Source organism: Manacus vitellinus, unplaced genomic scaffold, assembly GCF_001715985.3.
Source record: "Manacus vitellinus isolate BGI_N305 unplaced genomic scaffold, ASM171598v3 scaffold_1_pilon, whole genome shotgun sequence".
In the NCBI taxonomy this organism is placed as follows: Eukaryota; Metazoa; Chordata; class Aves; order Passeriformes; family Pipridae; genus Manacus; species Manacus vitellinus.
The window spans coordinates 28279203-28300890 of record NW_021939396.1 but is presented as its reverse complement, the minus strand read 5'-3'; the positions used below and the strand labels follow the sequence as shown (position 1 = coordinate 28300890).

Sequence of the window (21688 nt, the reverse complement as noted above, 5' to 3'; positions counted from 1 at the left end):
GTTTCACAGTTTTAGTATGTAACCTTGCAATCTCATTAAATCTTTACTTGAGTGAGTCAGATTGGAGCAACTCCCAGCCTCCCTCAGAAGACAAGCCTGCTCTTCTGCACTCTTAAAGCAAACTTCCCACTTTTAACACAGCACCCCAGAGTTTCCATTTCTGAAAAACAGCTCCAGAAAAGTCCACTGTCCCCACTCCACACTATCAGGACCCGCCATGAAAATGATACTGAGATTTTAAGAACAAAGGAGGTTTGATTACACATTAAGCTGAATCACACAGTGTGATATCTAAAAGGATAATCACCAAGACAAGCACCATCTGTAGCATTAGCAGTAACTTAATACCAGCAAACAGTCTTGTGGTAGACAGCAGCTCCCACCATGTAATTACAAAGATCGTGCCTGGATTTGGTGTAGCACAGAAATTGCATCATTTACTATCAAGGGCAGAAGTACAGAAGCAACCAAGAAGAGGACAATTTGATGCAAGCAATAGGGCCTAGGTCGAGTACTTCACAAAATCTATCCTTGGAGATATTCAAAAGCCACGTGGACATGGTCCATGGACACGGATATTAAAGACCGGTGCTCTTTAATATCTTTATCAGCGACACACACAGCGGGATCAAACGTCCTCAGCAAGTCTGCAGATGCCATGAAGCTGAGTGGTGCGGTTGTCACAACAGAAGGAAGGGATGCCATCCAGAGGGACCTGGACAAACTTGAGAAGTGGTCCACAAGAACCTCATGAAGTTCAACAAGTCCAAATGCAAGGTGCTGCACTTGGATCAGGGCAATCCCAGACATGAGTACAGATTGTGAGAACCAGTCATTGAGAGCAGGCCTGCAGAGAAGAGCTTGGGGAATGCTGGTGGACGAGAGGCTGGACATGAGCCACCAGTGTGCAGTGTTCTCTGCCTCTACTCTGCCCTCATGAGACCCCACCTGGAGCATTGCATCCAGCTCTGGGATCCTCAGCAATGAAAGATATTGATCTGCTAGAGCAGGTCCAGAGGAGGGCTGCAAAGATGATCAGAGGGCTGGAACACCTCTCCTGTGAAGGCAGGCTGAGAGAGATGAAGTTGGCTGGAGAAAAAAAGGCTCTGGGGAGACCTCATTGCAGCCTTCCAGTACCTAAAGAGGACTTAAGGACAAAAAGCAAATTTTTTCACAGGTAGAGAGTGATAGGACAAGAAGGAACAGTTTCAAACTAGAAGAGGAGAAATTTAGATTAGACATTCGTAAGAAATTCTTTACTGTGAGGGCAGTGAGGCACTGGAATAGAAGCGGTGGACATCCCATCCCAGGTTGGATGGGGCCTGAGCACCATGATCTAGTGGGTGGCATTCCTGCCCATAGCTGAATGGGTTGGAACCGGTTGAGCTTTAAGGTCCCTTCCAACCCAAACCATTCTATGGTATGGTCCTGGGGAACCAGCTCCAAGTGGCCCTGCTTGAGCAGAGGGGTTGAACCAGATGGCCTCTGGAAGTCCCTTCCCACCACAACCATTCTGTTATTAACACAATGGGTGTACAAAGTCACAGGCTGCTCACCCAGACACTCCAAGGACCTCACCTCGTCAGGAACACAAGGGGTTCTGGCACCCTGCCTCAGGGGAGGTCTGTGGCCAGCCCTTAACCCTGTGAAGTGGATTCGCAAATACCTCCCTGTCAACAGAATAAAGTTCCATTTTCTCCCACGCTTTCTAAACTGAGTATGAACAGAGAGACTTTGCACTTCCACACATCTCCTCAGCATATGGGAGTATTATGACAGCAGACAAGCAAAGCAGAAGCATTTGCTGCAGTAGAGACTATTTTGATTTCACTTAGGAGTCTGCAAGAAAAAGGTTCTTAGATTCTGGCAGGGGAAAGAAGTCTACCATTTGCATAAAAGGGACAGAGTCATATTTTGCTCACAAAATGAATGAGCAAGCAACTTCCTGGGCCTGACATTTGATTCCAGACACAGAAGAAGCTCTTAGCAAATATGAAAGCATACCACTTCCCCCTGACCCCCTTTCCCCAGGAGGAAAGTGAATGTATGTCTCAGCAGCAGGAAGAGTTGACACTTCTATACAAAGAAAAACTTGAAGTAGGCAAATTAGCTATCAGTGCCAGCATGCTAAAGCTGCGTTACAGCAGAAGCCTCTCCTCCTCTTACCCTGTATCAATTAAACAGAGCCCAAGGAAACTAGGACCAAGTTAAGTCTTTGAATTCCCTTCTCAGACTCCTCAATTTATTCTTCATCCACTCCAGTGCATTTCCTTTATTCCTCCAGCAATTTTCCCTAGTGCTTGCTCTCAGATTCTCCTAGGAAAACTCCTCAGTCCAGAAAAAAATTGACACAAAAGCTTCCAAACACATGTCAGTTCATCTAGAAATGTCAGCTGACCCTTGAAAAGCACTGGGAGAGTCACTTCTGTGCTCAGGACACAGTAATTTTAGCACAGTCACACAAGTCACCCCAAAGTAGTCAGAGCATAGTAACCTCCAGGTGGGCTTCCACAAAGGATGAACACATAACACCAACAGGAGTGACATCTTTTAAAAGCACCGCTAATTTTACCATCAGAAAACAAGAGAGTATGAGAAGTCCATCTTGTCAAACCAGCCTTCTTATGTTGACATAATTCCACTTCAAATTTCCCTAACATAATGAAGGAAACTGCTAGCTGCCTGCATTCTCATTAGATTCCAACCAATTTTCTAAATGTAGGCAGTGTTCAGATACTTTCACCCATGGCAACCTAACTGCAGACTTGGTGGGTGTTAATTGAAGCCTCATTTTGCCTTCTGTTGTTACACATACACCCCGTGTGTCACACTGCTCAGCAGCAGCCTTCACACAGAAGCTTGGCAACCAACTTTTTGCCAAGTTATTTGGACATCTTGTTTTCTTCCTGCCTAATCCCCTCACTGGACTACCCTGCCCTTCTCCAGGCTCACAGCATCAAATGGCTTAACACATCCAAACAGTATATCAGAAGTCAAGGTACTTGATACCAGCCTGGAGCCATTTCAAGTAAGTTATCGAAGTGAAGACGATCCCAAGCTTCTAACCTACCCTTTTTGTCCTCAAACCCAACTTTAAATTTATTGCAATTTGGATAAGAATTATGCCCTTCCAATAAATGCATATTACAATGTGGAAATTTGTTTGAAAACTTCCAGCTGAATGTAGCGCTTATTGCACACACTGCTGCCAACAGAGGTGGCTGTGCTCAAGTTCCTGAGACACCAGTTACTTTTAAGTGGTCCCTCCCAAGAAGCACAAACTTTTCTAACTTCTCAAGTCTTACGGCTTCTTGCAGTCACATCATGTTCTTGAAAACTGCAAAGCTGTAAAAATATCCATTTTTTTCCAGAGTTTCCACACACAAGTTATTGGTTGCATGATTAAGCTGCACTCCTGCTGTAGCCTGGCACCTGATTCAACTACCCATGACAAAGATGAGCTTTTTGCCTAAGAATGATGGCAACCAACAGGTTGATATTATTTTCCCTTATCAGGCCTTGACTAACTAAGTTTAAGATTTAGACTGGTGCTGTCAAACAGGTGTAATTGCATAACACAGAGTATAATTTCTCAAACACAAGCAACTGCAAGCTGCAAGCAAGCTGTGTAGAAATCCTATTAACATTTTTGCTCTTGGCTTATCTGAGAGCATAGTGTGAAACGTCTGTGAAACCATAAAACTCTGCTTTCTCATCAGTAGAAGTGCACTAGTACAATAAATATGCAGTCATATACGCCCCAGAAATCTCTCAGGTCATAAGAACATGCTCCTGATCTCTCTTCCTCCAGTCAAATCACACCTTTAGACTAGTAATGGTTTTTGCCACAAAGCCTTTGGAGAAATAGCCTGTTCAATAGGGTACATAAAAGCAGACAATAGACACTGAGCCAGTTACACTGCTTAGCCAAGCAGATAAGCTCATAATGAAGACAAGCCATTATTATTCATCTACATTTCTCTTACTGCAGAGTTTTGGTGAGCACTCCTAAACTTAAGAAAATAAAACCTAACAAAGGAGTGCTAATGACACACCACCAGATTGCTAGTATAAAACACTCGTGCATCAGTTCATTATCACTGGGTATCTCTCACTTGAAAACCCAGAGTAAGTTGTGTTGTTTCCTCTGCAGCACCAAACAAGATACATTATCTATTCCTTCACAGTCCAGCATTTTACCAGTCACCTTGTAGTAGTACAACTGTGTCGTACTTGAAGTGTACACAACTGTGTAGTGTTTGAAGTGTCCCATTCCAGACAGAGTTTGGCTGCTGTTTGCCCATACTGCTACATGGCACACCCAGCTAGGCAGTACTAATTCCTGCAGTGCTTCCAAACAGATTGGGAGCAATGGCTGTCACTAGTTAAGGGGCCTTGGACCACATTCTGCCAGGGCTGCAAATTGGAGAAACTCAGGATGTGGGCTTGAATATGGCTGCACTGCTCTTAATCCCATTTAAGAGATGAGAGGGAGAATCCTGCAACTTCTCATGCAACGACCAGCAGCAATTCACTAACAAACCAACTGCACTGACTAGCTTTTTTTCCTAATATAATGGAGATAATGCATCTACCTTTAGAGTATTATGACCACTGAAGTTGCCATTATATTACGTACTCTGAGATTTTATCCGATTGATATGTCCTTGACTCACTTTTAATGCTGCCTGAGCTGAGTAAATCCTGTTAAGAGACATTTGCCCCTACTCCAAGTCAGACTAGGGCAGTAAATTAAATGAAACTGTTATCCTAAAGAGATACTGCTGTCACATAAATCGACAGTCATAAAACTCATAAAACTAATCACTCCAACAGCTACGGAAGGTAAAGAAAAAGGTCAAGAAAGTTTGTCCACAGATGATTCCACACAAAGACATAAAGCTTTCAAGGATTTCCAGGTCCTAGAAGACTGGAGCATACCCCCTTCTATCAGATCAGACTTTGGACATGAGATGTCACTTTTTGCCTCTGTGTGACATTACAGGCAACCTATATTTTCTTTTTTACAACCTACACAGTTTCAGATCATACAAGTACTGATCTATCAAGATTTTGAAGCAGTATTCATATATTTTTGCACAATCTAGTTATGTCTCAGCCCATTCCACACAAAGTAAAGTTTTCCAAAATATCAGCATGCTTGGATAAGCTGATTTCCACGCTCATCATTTATATTTCACAGCAAAGTAGAACAAGCTAAACCATTCATTTTAGTGAAGTATATGAGAGTGGACAAAACTGGAAATACCCATCTCGATGAACATAAAGTCAGGTAGACATTTTTCCTGGTTCTGGTACAGTTGACATGATGGAAACTGCAGGGGGGTGGAAAAGTGCAGTGCGTCTGAAGGACCAAAGTTTGAAGGATGTCTCTCAAAGGAAATTGAACTTCATCTCTAAAAGCAGGTGGGGGAGGAAAGAAGGGAAAGGGGAGGGGTGGTTGTTTTTTTTTTGTTTGTTTGTTCAGTTTTGTGTGGGTTTGGTTTGAGAGATTTTTTGCTGGGGTTCATAGTTTGGGGTTTTTTTTGTAAAGAAAGCAGGCCTCCACTGATTTTAGTGAGCAGTTGATCCAGAACTGCACTGTTCTACAAGTTGCCTCCTCCCAGTATTTGACCTGGAAATGAACAAACTCCAAAAATAAAGCTTTACACTGCTAAGTGAATTCCAAGTTTAGCATCATTCCCTATTGCACAAACTAATCCACCACACTGCCCATTTCAGAACTGTAATTGTCAATACATATATTCATGGCCATTCTGAGCACAGGTCATGCTCTAGTCTGAGTTTAATAGATCTGTTCTGTGTAACGGATTTACCTGGTAGACTTCTCAAACTTTATGCTTAAGGACTGCTATAGCTGATATCCAGGTTATTGTTACATCAGGTTTGGCACATCATAGCTCAGCCACCAGCACAAAAAAACACTCAGAATAATTCAGAGATTAAACAGTTATTAATAATGTAATTCACAATTTTTCATTCTAGTAAAAATTGGATCAGGATACTGAAGAGGGGAAAGTCCAAGCACTGCCTTGCATACCTCTGTCAATCCCCAAGTGTGACCTTTACTAGGGAGCTGTGATATGGCATTATAAACAAAAAGCCACCACACCCCACAGAAATGCTGCTGGCACCACCTTGCAGGAAAGGGAAACAAGACCTCTCCAGTAACATTACCTTGGAACAGGAAGATTAGAGAAGTTTTGTCACTTTACTTGACACTTGTTCTATCCTCAGTTTATCAGTTTTCCTTTCCAAAAAGCTTAAAAAGTCTTCTTAGCAAATCTTGACAACACACAGGTCTTCCTTTGACTTCTGTATCCCTCTTCCCATGCCACATTTTCACTTTTTCAAAAGATGCTTCTTGGATAGGAAAGTACTCTTCATTGAGGATGGGATGGAAGTATGTTTCTGTGATTCACCCAAGTGAAGTTTGCTCTTGAATTGTAAATAAGAAACAACCATATTAAAGACTTCACATAGCAGTGTGTTAAAACAGAATTAAAGAGGACTGTAAATTTATTCCAATAAAGCTCTCCCTTCTGCCATCTATCCCAAAAACACTCCCTCACCACTGCAGGAAGTACTCAACAGGTCACTCTGCTGATTCCAATGACACTCAAGTTATTTTCCCTCTTATACAATCTTCAAAAATCTTTCATGCCAAAAAACCTGCACAGTGACAGGCATGGAAGCCAATCGAAACCATTCAGTTTCAAAGCATCAACTCCAACAGGTTTCTCTTGCTGCTGTTTAGAAATATGCAGAAACTAATTCTCCCTGCTCACAGCTGCTCATCAACCATAGCATTCATGTTCATCTGCAATTCACACACAAAGGCAGCAAAGCAGGATGCCCCAAATACCCTTTAAGGGTGGTGTAAGTTTCCCAATTAAAGATTTGTTCAGTATCTGTAATTTACCATAGAATGGCTGGGGTTGGAAGGGAGTTTTAAAGGTCATCTAGTTCCAGTTCCCCCTCCAAGGGACATCTTCAAGTAGATCAGGTTGCTCAGAGCCTCATCCAATGTTTCCACTGGACCTTCCAAACGTCCAGTGGACCATCTAAAACCTCCAATGTTTGTTTCCAGGAATCAGGCATCCACCACCTCTCTGGGCAACCTGTTCCAGTGTTTCACCACGCTCACTGTAAAAAAATTCTTCTTTATATCTAGTCCGAATATACCCTCCTTTAGCTTAAAACCATTAACCCTTGTCCTATTGCAATAGGCTTTACTAAAATGTTTCCCATCTTTCTTGTAAGTTCCTTTTAGTACTGAAAGGCCACAATAATGCCTCCATGGAGCCTTCTCTTCTCCCAGCTGAACAACCCCAACTCTCTCAGCCTTTCCTTGTAGGAGAGGTGCTCCATCCCTCTAATCATCTTTGTGGCCCTCTTCCAGATCCAATTTAACAGGTCCAAGTCCTTTCTCCGCTGAGGACCCCAGAGCAGGACATGCTACTCCAGGTGGGGTCTCATTAGAGTGAGGAAGGGGAGCAGAATCACCTCCCTCAGCCTGCTGGCCATGATTCTTTTGATGCAGACCAGGATGCAGCTGGCTTTCTGGGCTGAAAGCACACACTGTTGGCTTATGTCCAGTTTTTCATCCACCAGCACCCCCAAATCCTCCTCTGCAAGGCTGCTCTCAATCCCTTCACTGCCCAGCCCGCATTAAAGTCTGGGGTTGCCCTGACCCAGAACAATTTACAGGAACAAACTGTACACTTAACACAGTGACCAACTTGCAGTTCAGAAGCTGGTGTTTCAAGCAACACATCCAACGGGTGCATCGGGCAGAAGGCTCACTTACCATCACAGACATGCTCTCGGAGAACCAACCACCTTTCTGGCATGACTGGTGGGCTGTTAAAACCAAGTCCTCAAACCCATGACTGAACAAGTACTCCCAAACATAAACCAGCAAAACCATGAAACTTCTTCTTCTTTACAGAAGTGCTCTGTATTGTCCAACCAAGCGGACCAGCAGGCGGCTAGTGCAGCACTGCACACAGTGGTCAAATCCTCAACACATGCTGCGGCCGCTGTTACACATCTCTGGCAGTTGTTACATGCCTAGTGAGCTTCTGGGTTTTTCCTCCCTCGATAGGAAACATAACCTAACAAGTTTATATTGAACAGCAGCACTGGTTGCTGGAACTGAGTAAGTAAGAATGCACTTGGAGTGATTTCTGTGGAAAAAATTAACTGCTGAAGACAACACAGTCCTAAACCAAATTCTGCCCCCAACAATAATCAGAGATTCCTCCAGAAAAATCAGTAACATAGCTGACCAAGTATTTAAAGATTAACATGAAGAGCAGGAAAGCAAGGTTTGTTTGCATGTAAAAATCAAGATCTTATTCAAAAAGCCATTCAGACACTGCATTTTACTTTCCCAAAGAAGTGTACTACTACCTGCTTAGTGCCCACACTTGTTCTGCTACACTGAGTAAAGTGCTAACAACATCAGTATACAAAACTCAAATAGCAGTTCACAAAATACAGACAGGTGTACCTCAGCATTTGCTAGAAGTGTATTAAGAAATGCAAAGGTATTTCAGGTAAGGCTACCATTTAAGACGATTACTATAAACAGTTATTTAAATGGTAGCAGTGACTGTTTATTCCTTCATCAGTCTTCAGATAGGGAGATTTAAAGGAGGTGCCTAGAACACATCTCTTCTGCAGTTAAGCACTGCTTTAATGGAGAAACTAACAGTAAAGCTTCAAAGTCTTCCCCTCCTTCCAAATTACTGCATTTAAATAATATAACAGTAGCAGCCAGCTAGAAGCTGCAGTAGAGTTTTTAATAGTTAAGCTACATAAATGCCAACTTCTATAATGCTCAGGATTCCATACACACATCCTTAACCGGGGTTTGGGATGTGTGTCCCCAGCCCAAGCTTGGGGCTGAGGTCCTCATACACCCTGCAGCAGGAGCTGGTAGGGAAAGATAGTGTGCAGGGATCCAGCCATGGCCTGAGACCTGGGAGAACTAGGGAGATGAACCCATGATGTGCTCAATCTTGCTTAGTAAGAAGATCAGGGATGCTTGACAAGAAGCAGCACAAACCCAGACAATGGCAAGCTGGGGTTGTGGCCTTCTTCAGATGTACAGACAGTTCTCTTTAGGATCCTCTGCAGGAACTTCTGCTCCCTGCTCCTTCAAGTGTCTCCAGAGGTGGTGATGGACCACATGGCAATGCTGTGAATACAGTGAGTGGACTCATCCCTTGCTCAAGGGCCCACACACCACCTACTTGGGATAGCAGAGCTGCACAGCACCTGAAGAGTCTGCCCAGGCAGCAGACACAAAGGGTTGCCACAGAGTACAAGGTAAAAGAAATACCTGCCAGGCAGGCACCAGAGCAGTCTTGAGAGAAGAGAAAGACAAGAAGTCATTTCAGGTCTGTTGTCTTACTCAAGAACAAATTCTCCACCAAAAAATAAAAAAGTTTTGGAGCACAGCACTGCAAGTGGCTTGTCGAGGAGATGAAACACACAGAATGAATGGTGCTTTTCAGAGCTCATGGCTCCAAGCTAAGCACATTGCAGTAAAACAGTTCATTTTCCTTCTGCCGAGACAGTGACATCTGGCCACAGGAAAGTCAATATTTAAATCAGGCTCCATTCCCACCCCATGCCTAGGCTGGTACTACTTCCAATGCTCCTCATGCCTGAATGCATGTGAGTTGCTCAGAAAGCCTCTTCAGGGACTGCCTAGCACAGATGTGAGTGGTGCTATGGAAACAGCGCGTAACAGCCTGTGATCTGCTCATGCAGACTGAGGCCTGTCTGTGCTCAAGCATAAATCCAACCTCTGCCAACAGTAATCAAAGTGCAGTGAAGAGTCTGCAGGTTAAAAACAGTGATTAATTTGGGGGCTTCTGCTCTGTCTTCGGCCTGCTTGCCAAGACTCCTCCGATGTAAGCAAAACACTTCTGAGTTGGGGTGTGCTGAAGGGATTTCTCTTCTACAGCGACTAGAGAGTGAGGCACACTTCAGCCAGTGTGAGCTGTGCCTATTTTATATGCCTGACCCTTCTTCTGAGTTGGAAGTAGTGGTTCCTACTTACAGGACAGCTTCTTTAAAGACAAGGCAAGTCCTCATACAGCTCCATTCCTGGAGCCTGTGAGGAAAAGAGGGGGGCATATGAGGACCTTGAGCTACTCTGCAGAGACTACTGGGTACTAGAAGATGTAAGTTCAGTGAAATTGCCTTCTTCAAAGGCCACCCTTCCCATCAGCAGCTGCCCATTATTATCCATGTATTCCCAGAGACTGGACTGCTGTAGATCACTGCAATGAATGTCAGACATTCAAGTGGAATGCCTCAAGTGGAAGCATCAGAGGAGTTTCTTTTAAATTCTGCTACCCTGATCCAATTAATGAAGACTCTAATGTCACAATGCAATACACGATTAGGTTGAGAACACACTAAGACAGAGATCAGTAGGATCACTTATTGCTCATCTTGGCACTCCTGCTAGCAGTTTAATTAAAGTACTTTAGAAAAAAGTAAGCAAAGCAAAACAGGCATGAGCAACATTCCCAATGCTCACAACTGAAACATGCAGTTTGGTCAGGCTAAAGAGCAGTTAAGAAGCATTACTTACAAAGGTTTGTTTTCAAACTTTTTGAGGTTCTTCTCATGAATCGAGATCGCTGCCAGCCACGGGACAGGAGAAGCATCTGACTGAGAACACCAACTCCAGCCCAGGTTGCCTTCCTTGGCACATCTTTTCATCTCGATCCTGGGCTTAGTGGGCTCTGATGAAACTCCACTTCTCTCTAGCTGCTAGAGAAGGGAAAGCAAAACAGGAGAAATACCTGCTGTTCTGCCTCTGCTAGCCTCATCCACTGCCCCCAGCAAGTTGCAGGTGCTCAACAGCCTCTTTGTTACTCCACAGTATGACATTACCACTGCTATTGACAGGACTTGAGCTTTGAACTGAGTAAGACCTCAGGACTAGAGGCTTGTCAGGCTTGCACTGTCTCAACACTTCTTAATTTGCCTGCAGCTTTGTTTTACTTGGCGTATGTCAGAGAGCAGAGACACGGGAAGAGAGAGTACAGGCATGGCACAAGTAAGGGGACACAGGGCTGACAGCAGAGATCCCACAGCTGTAAGAAACTCATCACTTGCCAACAGAGATCTGCAATTGGACAAAACTATTTTACAGGTAATAAAGAGAACAAAGCAATAATATCTAACACATCTAAAAGGCATTTTATGTAATAGATTTGAATGTAACGTGGAGCTTGCAGAGTAATGAAAGAAACAGCAAATGTGTAAAAAGCAAACACAACAGAAGGATTCCAGTGAATCCTACAGTGAGGAAGAAACCACCACCATCCTATTCCTCCCAGCAAAGGATTCACAAGATGGCAACTTTCTGTAATATCCCTGTCACCACCAAAGTGACACTACCAACCTCAGAAGTCAGGGGAAGGATGAGAATAACACCAAGAAAATGTGTAAAAACTAAGTGCATATGTTACCTTTATTATTACCAAGACTTCATCTGCATAAATAGTCTTTTTCTGCAGTAGGATCTAAACTAGTTATAATTCTTGACTTAGATTGTTAAAATGGCAATTACATTAACAATAAATTGTTGGCTTTCTTTCTATACACACACACAAAGCATGCTTCCTCTTTGCCTATGAAGTTTTTAAGCACAGCAGGCATTTGTGCTGCTGAGAGGCTACAGGAGAGGGGCAGTTCAGAAGCCTGTCACTCCAAACCACATGTGGCACAGCATGTTCCTATAGACCTCCATTCTGCAGAAAATGGAACATTCCAGGATTAGCCAAGGCAGCATTTGCTGTGCCACTCCACTGTCAGTCAGCACTCAAGGACACTTATTGCTCTGTTCTCATACTCTGGAATAGAGAAGTCAGCTTGCAAAACAGGAAAGCTGCCTCTTTCAGTGACAACATTCACACCACAATAATAGTTCTGGTTTCTCTCTAGATAGCATCATCCATCCACCCCTTTCTGCTCGGGGGCAGAGGAGAAGGAGGAAGACAAGCAAGAGGAAATGACAGGAGTGACACTGAACCCTCAGGAGAGATCCAGATTAGAACCTTCTGGGTAGCTGGTCTGTTACTATGGCCCTTTTCAAAAGAGAGGGTTTGCAGTAGAAAGCCTGCCCTAAAAGGTTTTTGAGTGAAGGCTCCCAGTCACTCTGGCTAACACACATCCAAATACGAGGAATTTTGAAGACACTACCTCTGAGAGAAAGCTGTTCCTCTGGAGTCTTAAATTGAAGCTGATACAGAGTGACAATGGTGGTTGAAAAAGAGCATTTCAATTTAGTGTTTAATCTCGCTTAATGTTTTCAGTCACCCTTTGTTTGACATTTTTCTGCTTACTCACTGCAGGATATTAGAAAAACAAGGGTAAATACCTCCCTTCCTCCAAAAGCTTTGAGCTTGCTGCTCAAATCAGAAGTGCCCATATAACAAAGACTTCACCAGAGGCAACAGTGGGGTCATCATCATCCTACCTGGAAGCTTCTCTTAAAAGCATGAAAAACCCTACACCCATCAGATGTCTGCTGCACAGGGCTCAGCAACAAACACTGTTGCTTCTTCCTATTAAATTAAGAAGGGAGGAGTTTGGGCTATTTTCTTTTGAAAGCTGGTCAAGACAACATTGGTTGTCTTGATGACTCCCTGCTGCTGCCACAGAAACATCACTTTTTCAAGAGATACAGCAAATATCCTTCCTTACCTGCAGCAATGTCCAGCACCCTCACGAATCAGCAATCCACAAACAGCTCACTGATTTTACATGGCAAATCTAGTTCCTTGACTAGACTTCCAAGACTTCCCCCTCACGACTGTGGGGATCCCAGCCAATGACAATTGCCAGGACTCCTTCCTGTGAAGGAAGAGGACAAAGCCTACCCAGCACCCTAGCCTTTACAACATTCAGGGCAGCCAAAGCAGCTTTTGGGGTGTGCATAGCAGAAAGCATCAGAAGCCCCAACACTCATTTCCCTTATCACCTGGCTCCTCCCAGGACTATAGGGACATCTGGCTCACAAAGCAGAGGCTGTTAGTCAAAGGCTGCTGTATTTAGCAGCTGTAGAAGACAAGGGGGAAAAAAGACAAGGTAGACAGGAGCAAGAAAATGAATACGAATAATGTTCCCAAGGCAGAGTAGTGCAGTATGTGGTTACTGACAGCCCCTGCAGATGGAAGGGGCTGCACTCTGCAGCCTCCAGGCACAGCTAATAGCAGCTCAATAGCACTCGTGCCCAGGCCAGGAGAGGTGTTAACATATGGCATGAAAAACCAGCCATGAAAACCAGCTGTTCCCACTTTACCCACAAAGCACTCAGATCTAGCAGAGCACAGCACTTGCTCAGCCTGTGCCAGTGCATTCTTAAGTCAAAGTCAAGGGTGCAGCACTTCATTTTAGGTCAGCAAAGTCAGTCTGAGCCTACAGGGTCTCCCATTTTTCCAGTGGGCATTTGCAGTGGGAAAAAGGGGAACTCATGGGCTGCTTCAAAGTGTAGAAAACTGGAACAAAAGGACTTGCATCAATTTCATGTCATAGTGATTTTAAAAGCCCTAAGCAGCTACAGCTTGGCCTCACTGGAGGATCAAAGGACACATCCTTAGCTAAGCTTTCCTTACACTGAAAGGTCTGAGAGTAGACCTTACTCTGGCTGAGTGAGGGATTGTCTTGACTGCATGTGACCAGCTGGTTGCACGGAACTGGGACAGAAGATCTATGCATACCACAACATAGATTCTTTCCACAGCTGTAGCGCTGGGCTGATCCCCTCCTCCATATTCTACTGAAGTGAGTGCAAGTGCGAATGAAGAGTTCAAGTTACCCTTCAATGCTCAAGCATTGGAGAAGGCAGGAACAGCTGACATTGCTCCAACCTCCAGCTGCCCACCCACCAACAGTTGTGCATCAGCGGCTCCAGGGTCCCTCCAACACAGGGCACTGACCCCCTGCATTTCAGTACCTCGTTCATGCACTGGCTGAGAGGGGAGGACAGCAACTCTATTGAAAAGCTCACATAATGCCACTCCACCAAGTCAGGGCCCTCAGTCTGAGTCAGAACAAGGAGATTTCCCCCACCAACAGTTTTTCATGCAAGAGAAAGGAAAACTTGTTGCTGTTCAAGGGACCTGCTCATGTAACTCTTCTGAGATTTTTTTCCTTTTTTTTCCATCTTCAAGTCACTGCAATAGATGCTCAGATCATTCTTCCTTTGCAGTTCCAAAAACAGTAGTCCACTCATATTTACTTACAAGTGTTTGATTTCACAACTGCACGTTAAGGGGGAAAAAAAAATCATACCTACAGTATTGCAAGTACCTACTGATTAGAAAACTAATAAGGCAACAGGAAAAAGTGCAGCTTTGTCCATTAGGACAGTGGGGGAAATTCTGTCCTACTGCCAGCAACAAGTTCTTTCTGCACAAAAAAGAACACTCAAGTCCATTCTGTCAGCCTGAGAACTGCAAGTCAAGGGTCTAGGAGAAGAAAGGCTTACATAGTCGCTCAAGAAATCACATGTAGTGTTTTGAGACTCCTTCTAAGTACCACAAAGGCTGAAGATTTTGAAAGACATCAGGTTACACAAGTGAAGAGCTGCTGAAGCATAAGAGGAACCCCTGAACACAACATCAGAGATGGAGCATTACTAGATAACTGTGCTGTGCTGCTTGTCTTTGTGGCATTGCTCAGTGGCACAGTCCCCTTGTAGGGGCAGCTTCATCCTTATTTTTCTGGCGGTGAACTGTACCAGCACTAACAGTAACAGTAGCAAGCCACAGAGAGACTCTTTTTACAAGCAAAACCAGGTACTGTTATGATTTTTTTTTCTTTGGGGGCGGCAGGGCAGGGCAGAGAGTAAGGTAGAACCTTTTTGAAAACGCAACTACAATTATTAGTCAATTCGGCAACTAAGTCCATGCAGTGGATCAGATTTTTGTCCATGGCAAGTTAATGAAAAGCAATAGAACAAGGGACTCCTCATCTCAGCATAATATTATATCCATTTGGCTTGAGCTGAAACTACTGCTTTGGTGTTTGCAATCACAGAACAAGAGGCCCTGGGTACTTTCAGTCCTCTTTCCAGAGCATATGGAATGCACCGAGCACCATGTGCAGACATTCAGCCAGTCCAAACGTCCCTTAGCTGAAAACAGACACTTCAAGTGAAAAGTTGCTCGATGGTTCTGATGCTGCTGACGGTAGGCTGGTAACACCTGTTTAAGGACTGCTGCCAAACCTGAGTGCTCAAGAGAGAAGGAAGACTTAAACATGTACTATATAAGGGTGGTTAGCCTTGTCTAGCTGCAGTTTTACCATAGATTAACATAGATTTTCTTCCCACCTCCTAACTTTCACTAGCTGAGAAAGCTGTTATCATAACAACAGAGTGACTCGCACTTTTAAACAAATTAATTTCGGGTTAGAGGAGGCCCCAGAGACAGGACCTGGCAGCCTGGACTTTAACCATGTATGTGGCTTTAGTGAGTAATAATATGTATCATTAAGCACAATTTCCAATGCAAGCACTCCAGTTTGCCAGGGAAAGTGGTCTTTGAGGGCTAACTGGCAGGGAACTAGAAGCCATTAACTAACAGGTACAAGTGCATTGGCTATTCTAGACTTTCCCACTGTACCTGCAGGTCTTCACCTCCCCATGAAAAGAGAACAGCATAATCACTCCAAAAAAAAAGGCAGAGGAAGAAGGTGTTGCACCACATTTGCTCCACAGCAGTCAGTTACATCACACTAGGTACACTATTCTGATAAACATCCCGAGGTGCAGTACCCTTTGTACAAAGCAGTATTTATAACAAAAATTAGTTCAATAGCAAAACAAGACCCTAAAAAGTGTCAGCACCGTCACCAAAGCTTTTCGAAAAGATCTTTCCTCCCATCGGGAGTCATTCAAGATCCTGCAGCAGCAGGGACATTTGTCTTTTAACAGAATGGGCTCAAACGCAAAGAAAAAACTTTTGGGCAAATACTGAATCAGTTTTAATGCTCCTGCAGTTGGAATTAAAATTCTGATGAAACTGAGAGTTGTGCTATTTTCTGGCTGATCAATTCTGTTTGTTAGTCCCCATGAATAGGCTTTGGGGATTGTTTTCTTTTTTTTTTTTAAATATATATTGACAATAGACAAAGGACTTCAGAATGGTTGAAGGAACCTGCCCGAGGAGGTTCGGCCGCCCCCCAGATTATCTTCAGCTTGGGTAAAGATAACTTGCCCTTTTCTCTATGTACAGAGGAACTCAGAAGTCCCTGCTAATTGTACAAGTGTACTACTCAAGCCTCGAAACACTTAACCGAGAGCAAATCAAGGCCGGTGCCTGCCTCAGCTCATCTGGCAGAGCAGAGAACTCGATTGCACAGAGTCAGGGGTTACATTCCCAGCACCTCGTGTGTCTCCAATACCGCAGCCACCACAAGTGAACACTTCCTGCCATCCCGAGTACTCTGAACAGGAAAACCCTGAATGAAAACAGCCCAAGGGCTCAGACACTGAGCTGGGCCAAGCAGCCCTGACAGCTTACCGCAGGTAGCTTAGTGACCCCAGCCTGCCTTACTTCGCCTAGTGGAAAGCAGCTGGTGTGTAGCTCAGTACCACACCATTTAAAAGACTCCAACTGATCCATGGACCAGTAGGATAAACATAATATACCTCTGTGGAAGAAACTTTCATGGCAAGAGATCCTGTTTGCCTGCATTCAGGTCAGCTTTCATCAAGGCACCAACTACTCTCTTGGGTAAGTAGTCCCAAGGGTTTTTGTTTTAAATAAACCATTAAGTTTTAGGAAGAGCCTTTCAGCAACGGCAGCTAGGACAACAGTCTTCCCAGGCAAAATGCACACCATCGCCCTCCTCAAACCACAGAGCCACAGAGGCGCCAGACCTGCTACCTCTCAGGGGTCGAGGGGCAGCTGCCCAAATGGAGCTGCCAGCTGCAGAGCAACCCCGGGATGGAGAGAATTAAGTGGGAACAAACCCTGTGAACAGCGCTGGTCAATCGAAAGTTGCACATTCGTAAAATGGAAGCGCTCTACTTTTACTCCAGGGTGAAAGCAGAAACTTTACTCACACCCCCACGCCCCGCGGGAAGGCCGGGATGCGCTGCCCCTGCATCCCGCGGCCCGGGGGTGCGGGGGGGCCGCGCAGCCGCCCCGTACTCCGCGCCGCCCCCCGGTTCCGCATTTCCCGAGGGCGACGGTCGGCGCAGCCCTGCCCAGGCCGGGGGGCGCCCCTTCCGCACCGCCCCGGGCTCCAGATCCGCCGGGCCGGCTGGGCTGGGAGGGGGCAGGTCCGGGGCCGAGCGGCGAAGGGCTGCGGAGAGCCACCGCCGTGCGCTCCGCACGCAGCGCCAGGCACCCCCACCGCACCGCACCCCGCCCTACCTTGGTCTCTCGGGGCTCCATGGCGGCCCCGCGACCCTCCGGTGGCCCCCCGGCTCCGCGCCCGCCGCCTGCCCGCCGGCGCCTTGGCTGGCGGCAGGCGGAGGCACCGCCCGTGCCCGGGGCGGGACCGCGGCCCGTCAGTCAGAGCCGCGACCCGCCCAGGTGAGCGAGCCCCGCCCCGCACAGGTGAGCGGCCCCCGAGCCCTCCCCCGGATAAAGAGCTCACCGGCTGTGTTCCTGGCTCTACAGAGCCCCTGAACCTCGGTGCTGGACGCCGGCAGCTAGTGCTGCCGTGTGCCCTGGCTGACACCGCCTGGCACGGACAGCGTGAGAAGAGGCAAGAACAACCTGCTGCTCGCAGCTGATGCGATGGGCAAGAGGAGGCTACCACCGAAGAGATCCAGGTCACGGAATCATGGAATCAATTAGGCTGGAAATCTCTGGGATCAATGAGTCCAACTTATGAAAGAACACCACTATGTCAAGTGGTGGCACCAAGTGCCACATACAGTCTCTCCTTAAACATCTCTAGGGATGGTGACTCCATCACCTCCCCGGGCAGCCCATTCCAATATCTAATCACCGTTTCCATTAAGAAATTCATCCTAATGTCCAATCTAACCCTCCCCTGGCACAGTTTAAGATTATGTCCTCTTGTCCTACCACCAGTTGCCTGGGAGAAGAGACCAACACCCACCTGTCTACAATGTCCTTCCAGCTGGTTGTACAGAGCGATAACATCACCCCTGAGATTTCTCTTTTCCAGGCTAAACAACCCCAGCTCCCTCAGCTGCTCCTCATAAGACTTGTATTCCAGACCCTTTACCAGCTTCGTTGCCTTTCTCTGAACATGCTCCAGCACCTTTGTGCTGCTGTGGAATCTCCTCTCTCTTCGTTATGCTGTCAAAATGTACATGCCCACACAAATTGCACTGCATTATGGAAATTAAACTGTGATTTTATTTTCGCATTGGTGATTCTCCTGCGAGACTCACTAGCACTTACACCAGGTAGGATGATGTGTTGTGGCTGCACTTAAGAGACTTCAACAGCTGAAAAGAAAACCAGCAACTGTCCTACCTGCAATCTGAGCTCTTTCTATTAAAATAACATTAAGTGCAGAGAAGTTTTCATTACACACATTGCTCAGCAGGCTGCCTTACCAAGAATATTAAGATACCAAATAGATCCTTTATTTCACCCTTTTCAAATTCCTGGACTTGACATCTATGGATTTGATTGTTCAAAAAGACCAATGTTTGTGCAGAACAAGCAGCAAGGCCTCCACGGCAGGGCTGTGTGAATAGCCAAATTGTCACCAGCATTCAGTATGCACGATCACATGCTAAAGCAGAGCACAATAGAGAGTCAGGAAGTGCCAACTCAGGATGTCCTTGCTTTGGATAAAAAACAGCAGCAGCAAATCCAGGTATTTTTCAATCTACAAGGCAGCTGAGGAATGTGAGCTTTTGCTAGGGTAGAGGAAAGCTTGTTTATATTCTAAGATCTGCATAGCTGCAGCAGGAGGTTGTTACAGTGGTGCCATAAAAATAGGATGTCAATCAGAATATATCCCTGCACGTTTATACTTTTTTCATCTCATAGCACAAAAATTAATTTTTGCAAATATATGATTCTCAACACAGACTCAACCCACAAAGCTGATTGATGTTTTATGACTGTTTAAAAAATAAATTCAAATAGATATTTGAGGAGGTACATTTGCTTTTTTAAAAAAAGAAATAGTAATAGATTTTTTTTTCCTCACAGTACTTGACTTGAAACTCCAAGCTTTCCCACTGAGCAGCTGATACATTATCTGTAATCACAGTGGAAGAATATCAATAGCACTAAAATTTCCCCCCCCCCCCCCCCTTTGCAGCTATTTTACAGTAGCAGCAGCCCTGGCAGTGCTGAAATGCCTGTCAAGAACCAACCTGCAGAGGAGTGAAGCTGTCAGCATCTCACTACCTCATTTAAGGACAGGGATATTTCACCAGCACATCTGGAAAAGCAAGAGCTAGTGATTAGGAAAGGACTATTACCTAGACAGCTGATTCAGTACCCTCTGCTAATATGCTAGAATGCTAGACATTCCCACCAGCCCACCTGAGCCTAAGAGGAGTGAGCCACTGCTGATTCGCTCATCACCCACTCAGCTGAGGAATGCCCTGTCCAATGCAGGTGTAGCCTGAATGTACGCAGTCTTGCTCCCATTCTGCTGAATTCAGTGTCTAAACTTAGAAATCCCCCTTTCCAGCCCCCCCAGGATACTCTGCTGTTCAATTTCCTTCACAGCTGAGGCCCACTCAAAGTGGCAATGGGGCTACTTGTGGGATTGGATCCTAGCCAGGTCACCAGCTGCCCTGCCCAGAAAGATTTTAGATGCAAGAGAGACACTCAAAACCCACCATCTCCAAATACAATGATGCTTTGCCTTTTTACACATAACCCTGGCTAGTGAGGAGATGGAACTGTTGTAATGAGCATCTGTTACTCAAACCAAAGCCTATTAAAAGTTCTATGGATATGGACTATGGACTCTAGTTATGATCACAATATAAATCCATGAACTGGATCTGTCCTGAAGGTCCTCTTGTCTCTATGAAAAAGGACAAAAGTGAAGGACAATGGGACCAAGAGTGTACTTAGCTCAGTGCCCATGACTTCTTGTTTCCTCCAATCAGTTATAAAAATTAAAACAAACATGTACATGTATATCAACCTGCTATAGTGGAAGGTGTCTCTGCCCATGGCAGAGGGGCTGGAACTAGACGGTCTTTAAGGTCCCTTCCAACCCAAGCCATTCTATGATTCTATAGAAGGCAAGCTTGGGGCTAACCACCTAAATAAAGGACTTGAAAATACTTTGTCCTGAATGGGATTGAGCCTGTCCTGTGCGAGGAAAGCTTGTTGTAAGGGAATCCGAGTAGAGCAGCAAACACAGGAGCAGCCCACATTATGGCTGTATGAAACATTTCATTTCACATTCACAACACTGGAGCCTTCCCAGTGCTCTGCCATACAGACAGGCTTGGTCTCCCTCTGTGGAGTCAGAGCCCAGTTTTAAAATACATTCCCCACAGATCGGCTGTTTATTGAAAATAAGTCAAGGCAGTCAGAAGTGAATAAAAGCCAAGGTTTCAAAGTAATACTGCCAAGGTCATTGAAGAGTATAGATTTAAGGAACCAATTTATTTACATTTTATTTCACAATGCAGCAAGAGAGCACCATCAGCTTGGCTTCTTTGAAAGCCTAGAAGGATTTTGTTAGGCTATACCTGTGTTCACCTACCTCCTCTGGGCAGGGAATTAAGCTCTTACCTCTCATAAAACTGTCCCAAGCTCAGGGGAAAGCACTCTGCCATGGATGTTTTGACTCATATATTTCTTGCTAAAAGCCTTTTGTGGTAAATAAATCCTTCACACCTTTTAGTGTCTACAGGTCAAGATCATACCTATGTACCCACTGGGATAGATAAGCACATGCCCAGAGGGATTCTAAAATCTCAGACTCCTGCCTCATCACAAGTTAAGTGCAGTACATTACTGAAAATACCTGTGGATGCCTTTCTACTTCTTTAAATGCCTGAGTGTCTCCAAGCCCAAGGCCACTTTTGCTACCAATTCTGAATTGGTTAAATGCTTTAGAGGAGGAACACCCTGCAGTTCTACACATTTGGGTGTCAATACGTTTAGGGCAGGGCTGTTGGAGTTGCCCAGAGGTCTTTGGCTCAATAGTCCACCACAGAGAAAGCTCCATGAGCATTGCACAGTGGTCAGCTAGCTGTGAGACTGTTATTTGTCCTGGGCCAAATCCTGAAATCCTTACAGGAACTAAACAAAGGAGCAGGCTTCATGACACCTGCCTACACAAGGCTGGTTTCCTGTCACCCGACTGGGTACATGCAAAAGGTTGTTAGCTGGGAGTTCATGCCTCCCATCTGTAGCAGCTTTTGACACCTACTCTGTACAGCTGTTAGCAAATGTGGGATAAATAGACTTTCAGGGCGAGGTAAAAATAAAGTAAAACAAAAAGAAAGATTTCCAACCCCGTGTTAAATCTGCTGCAGAGGCACTAGGGGGAGAGCTAGAGCACCTTTGGGTTTGGATTTTTCCCATCTGGTTATTTCATCATTTCCACACGAAAGAAGGGCACCTACGCACTTATTTTAATTAAGACCCCAAAACTCGTAACAAGGCTTATTTTGCATGAGATACAAGAAATTGGACATAGATGTGCACAC

General features: G+C 45.1%; 1 protein-coding gene across 1 annotated transcript in view; it reads right to left on the bottom strand.

The window, feature by feature from the left end:
- The window catches only part of TPD52 (tumor protein D52), a 39979-nt gene extending 22494 nt beyond the window's left edge, over positions 1-17485 (bottom strand). The window contains exons 1-2 of the mRNA XM_018079123.2: positions 17442-17485; positions 10637-10818 (exon numbers count right to left, since the gene is read on the bottom strand). Of these exons, the coding sequence (XP_017934612.1) occupies positions 10637-10712 (76 nt within the window). The 5' untranslated portion in view covers positions 10713-10818; positions 17442-17485. The remainder of the gene's footprint in view (positions 1-10636; positions 10819-17441) is intronic.
- Between the last annotated feature and the right edge of the window lie 4203 nt (positions 17486-21688).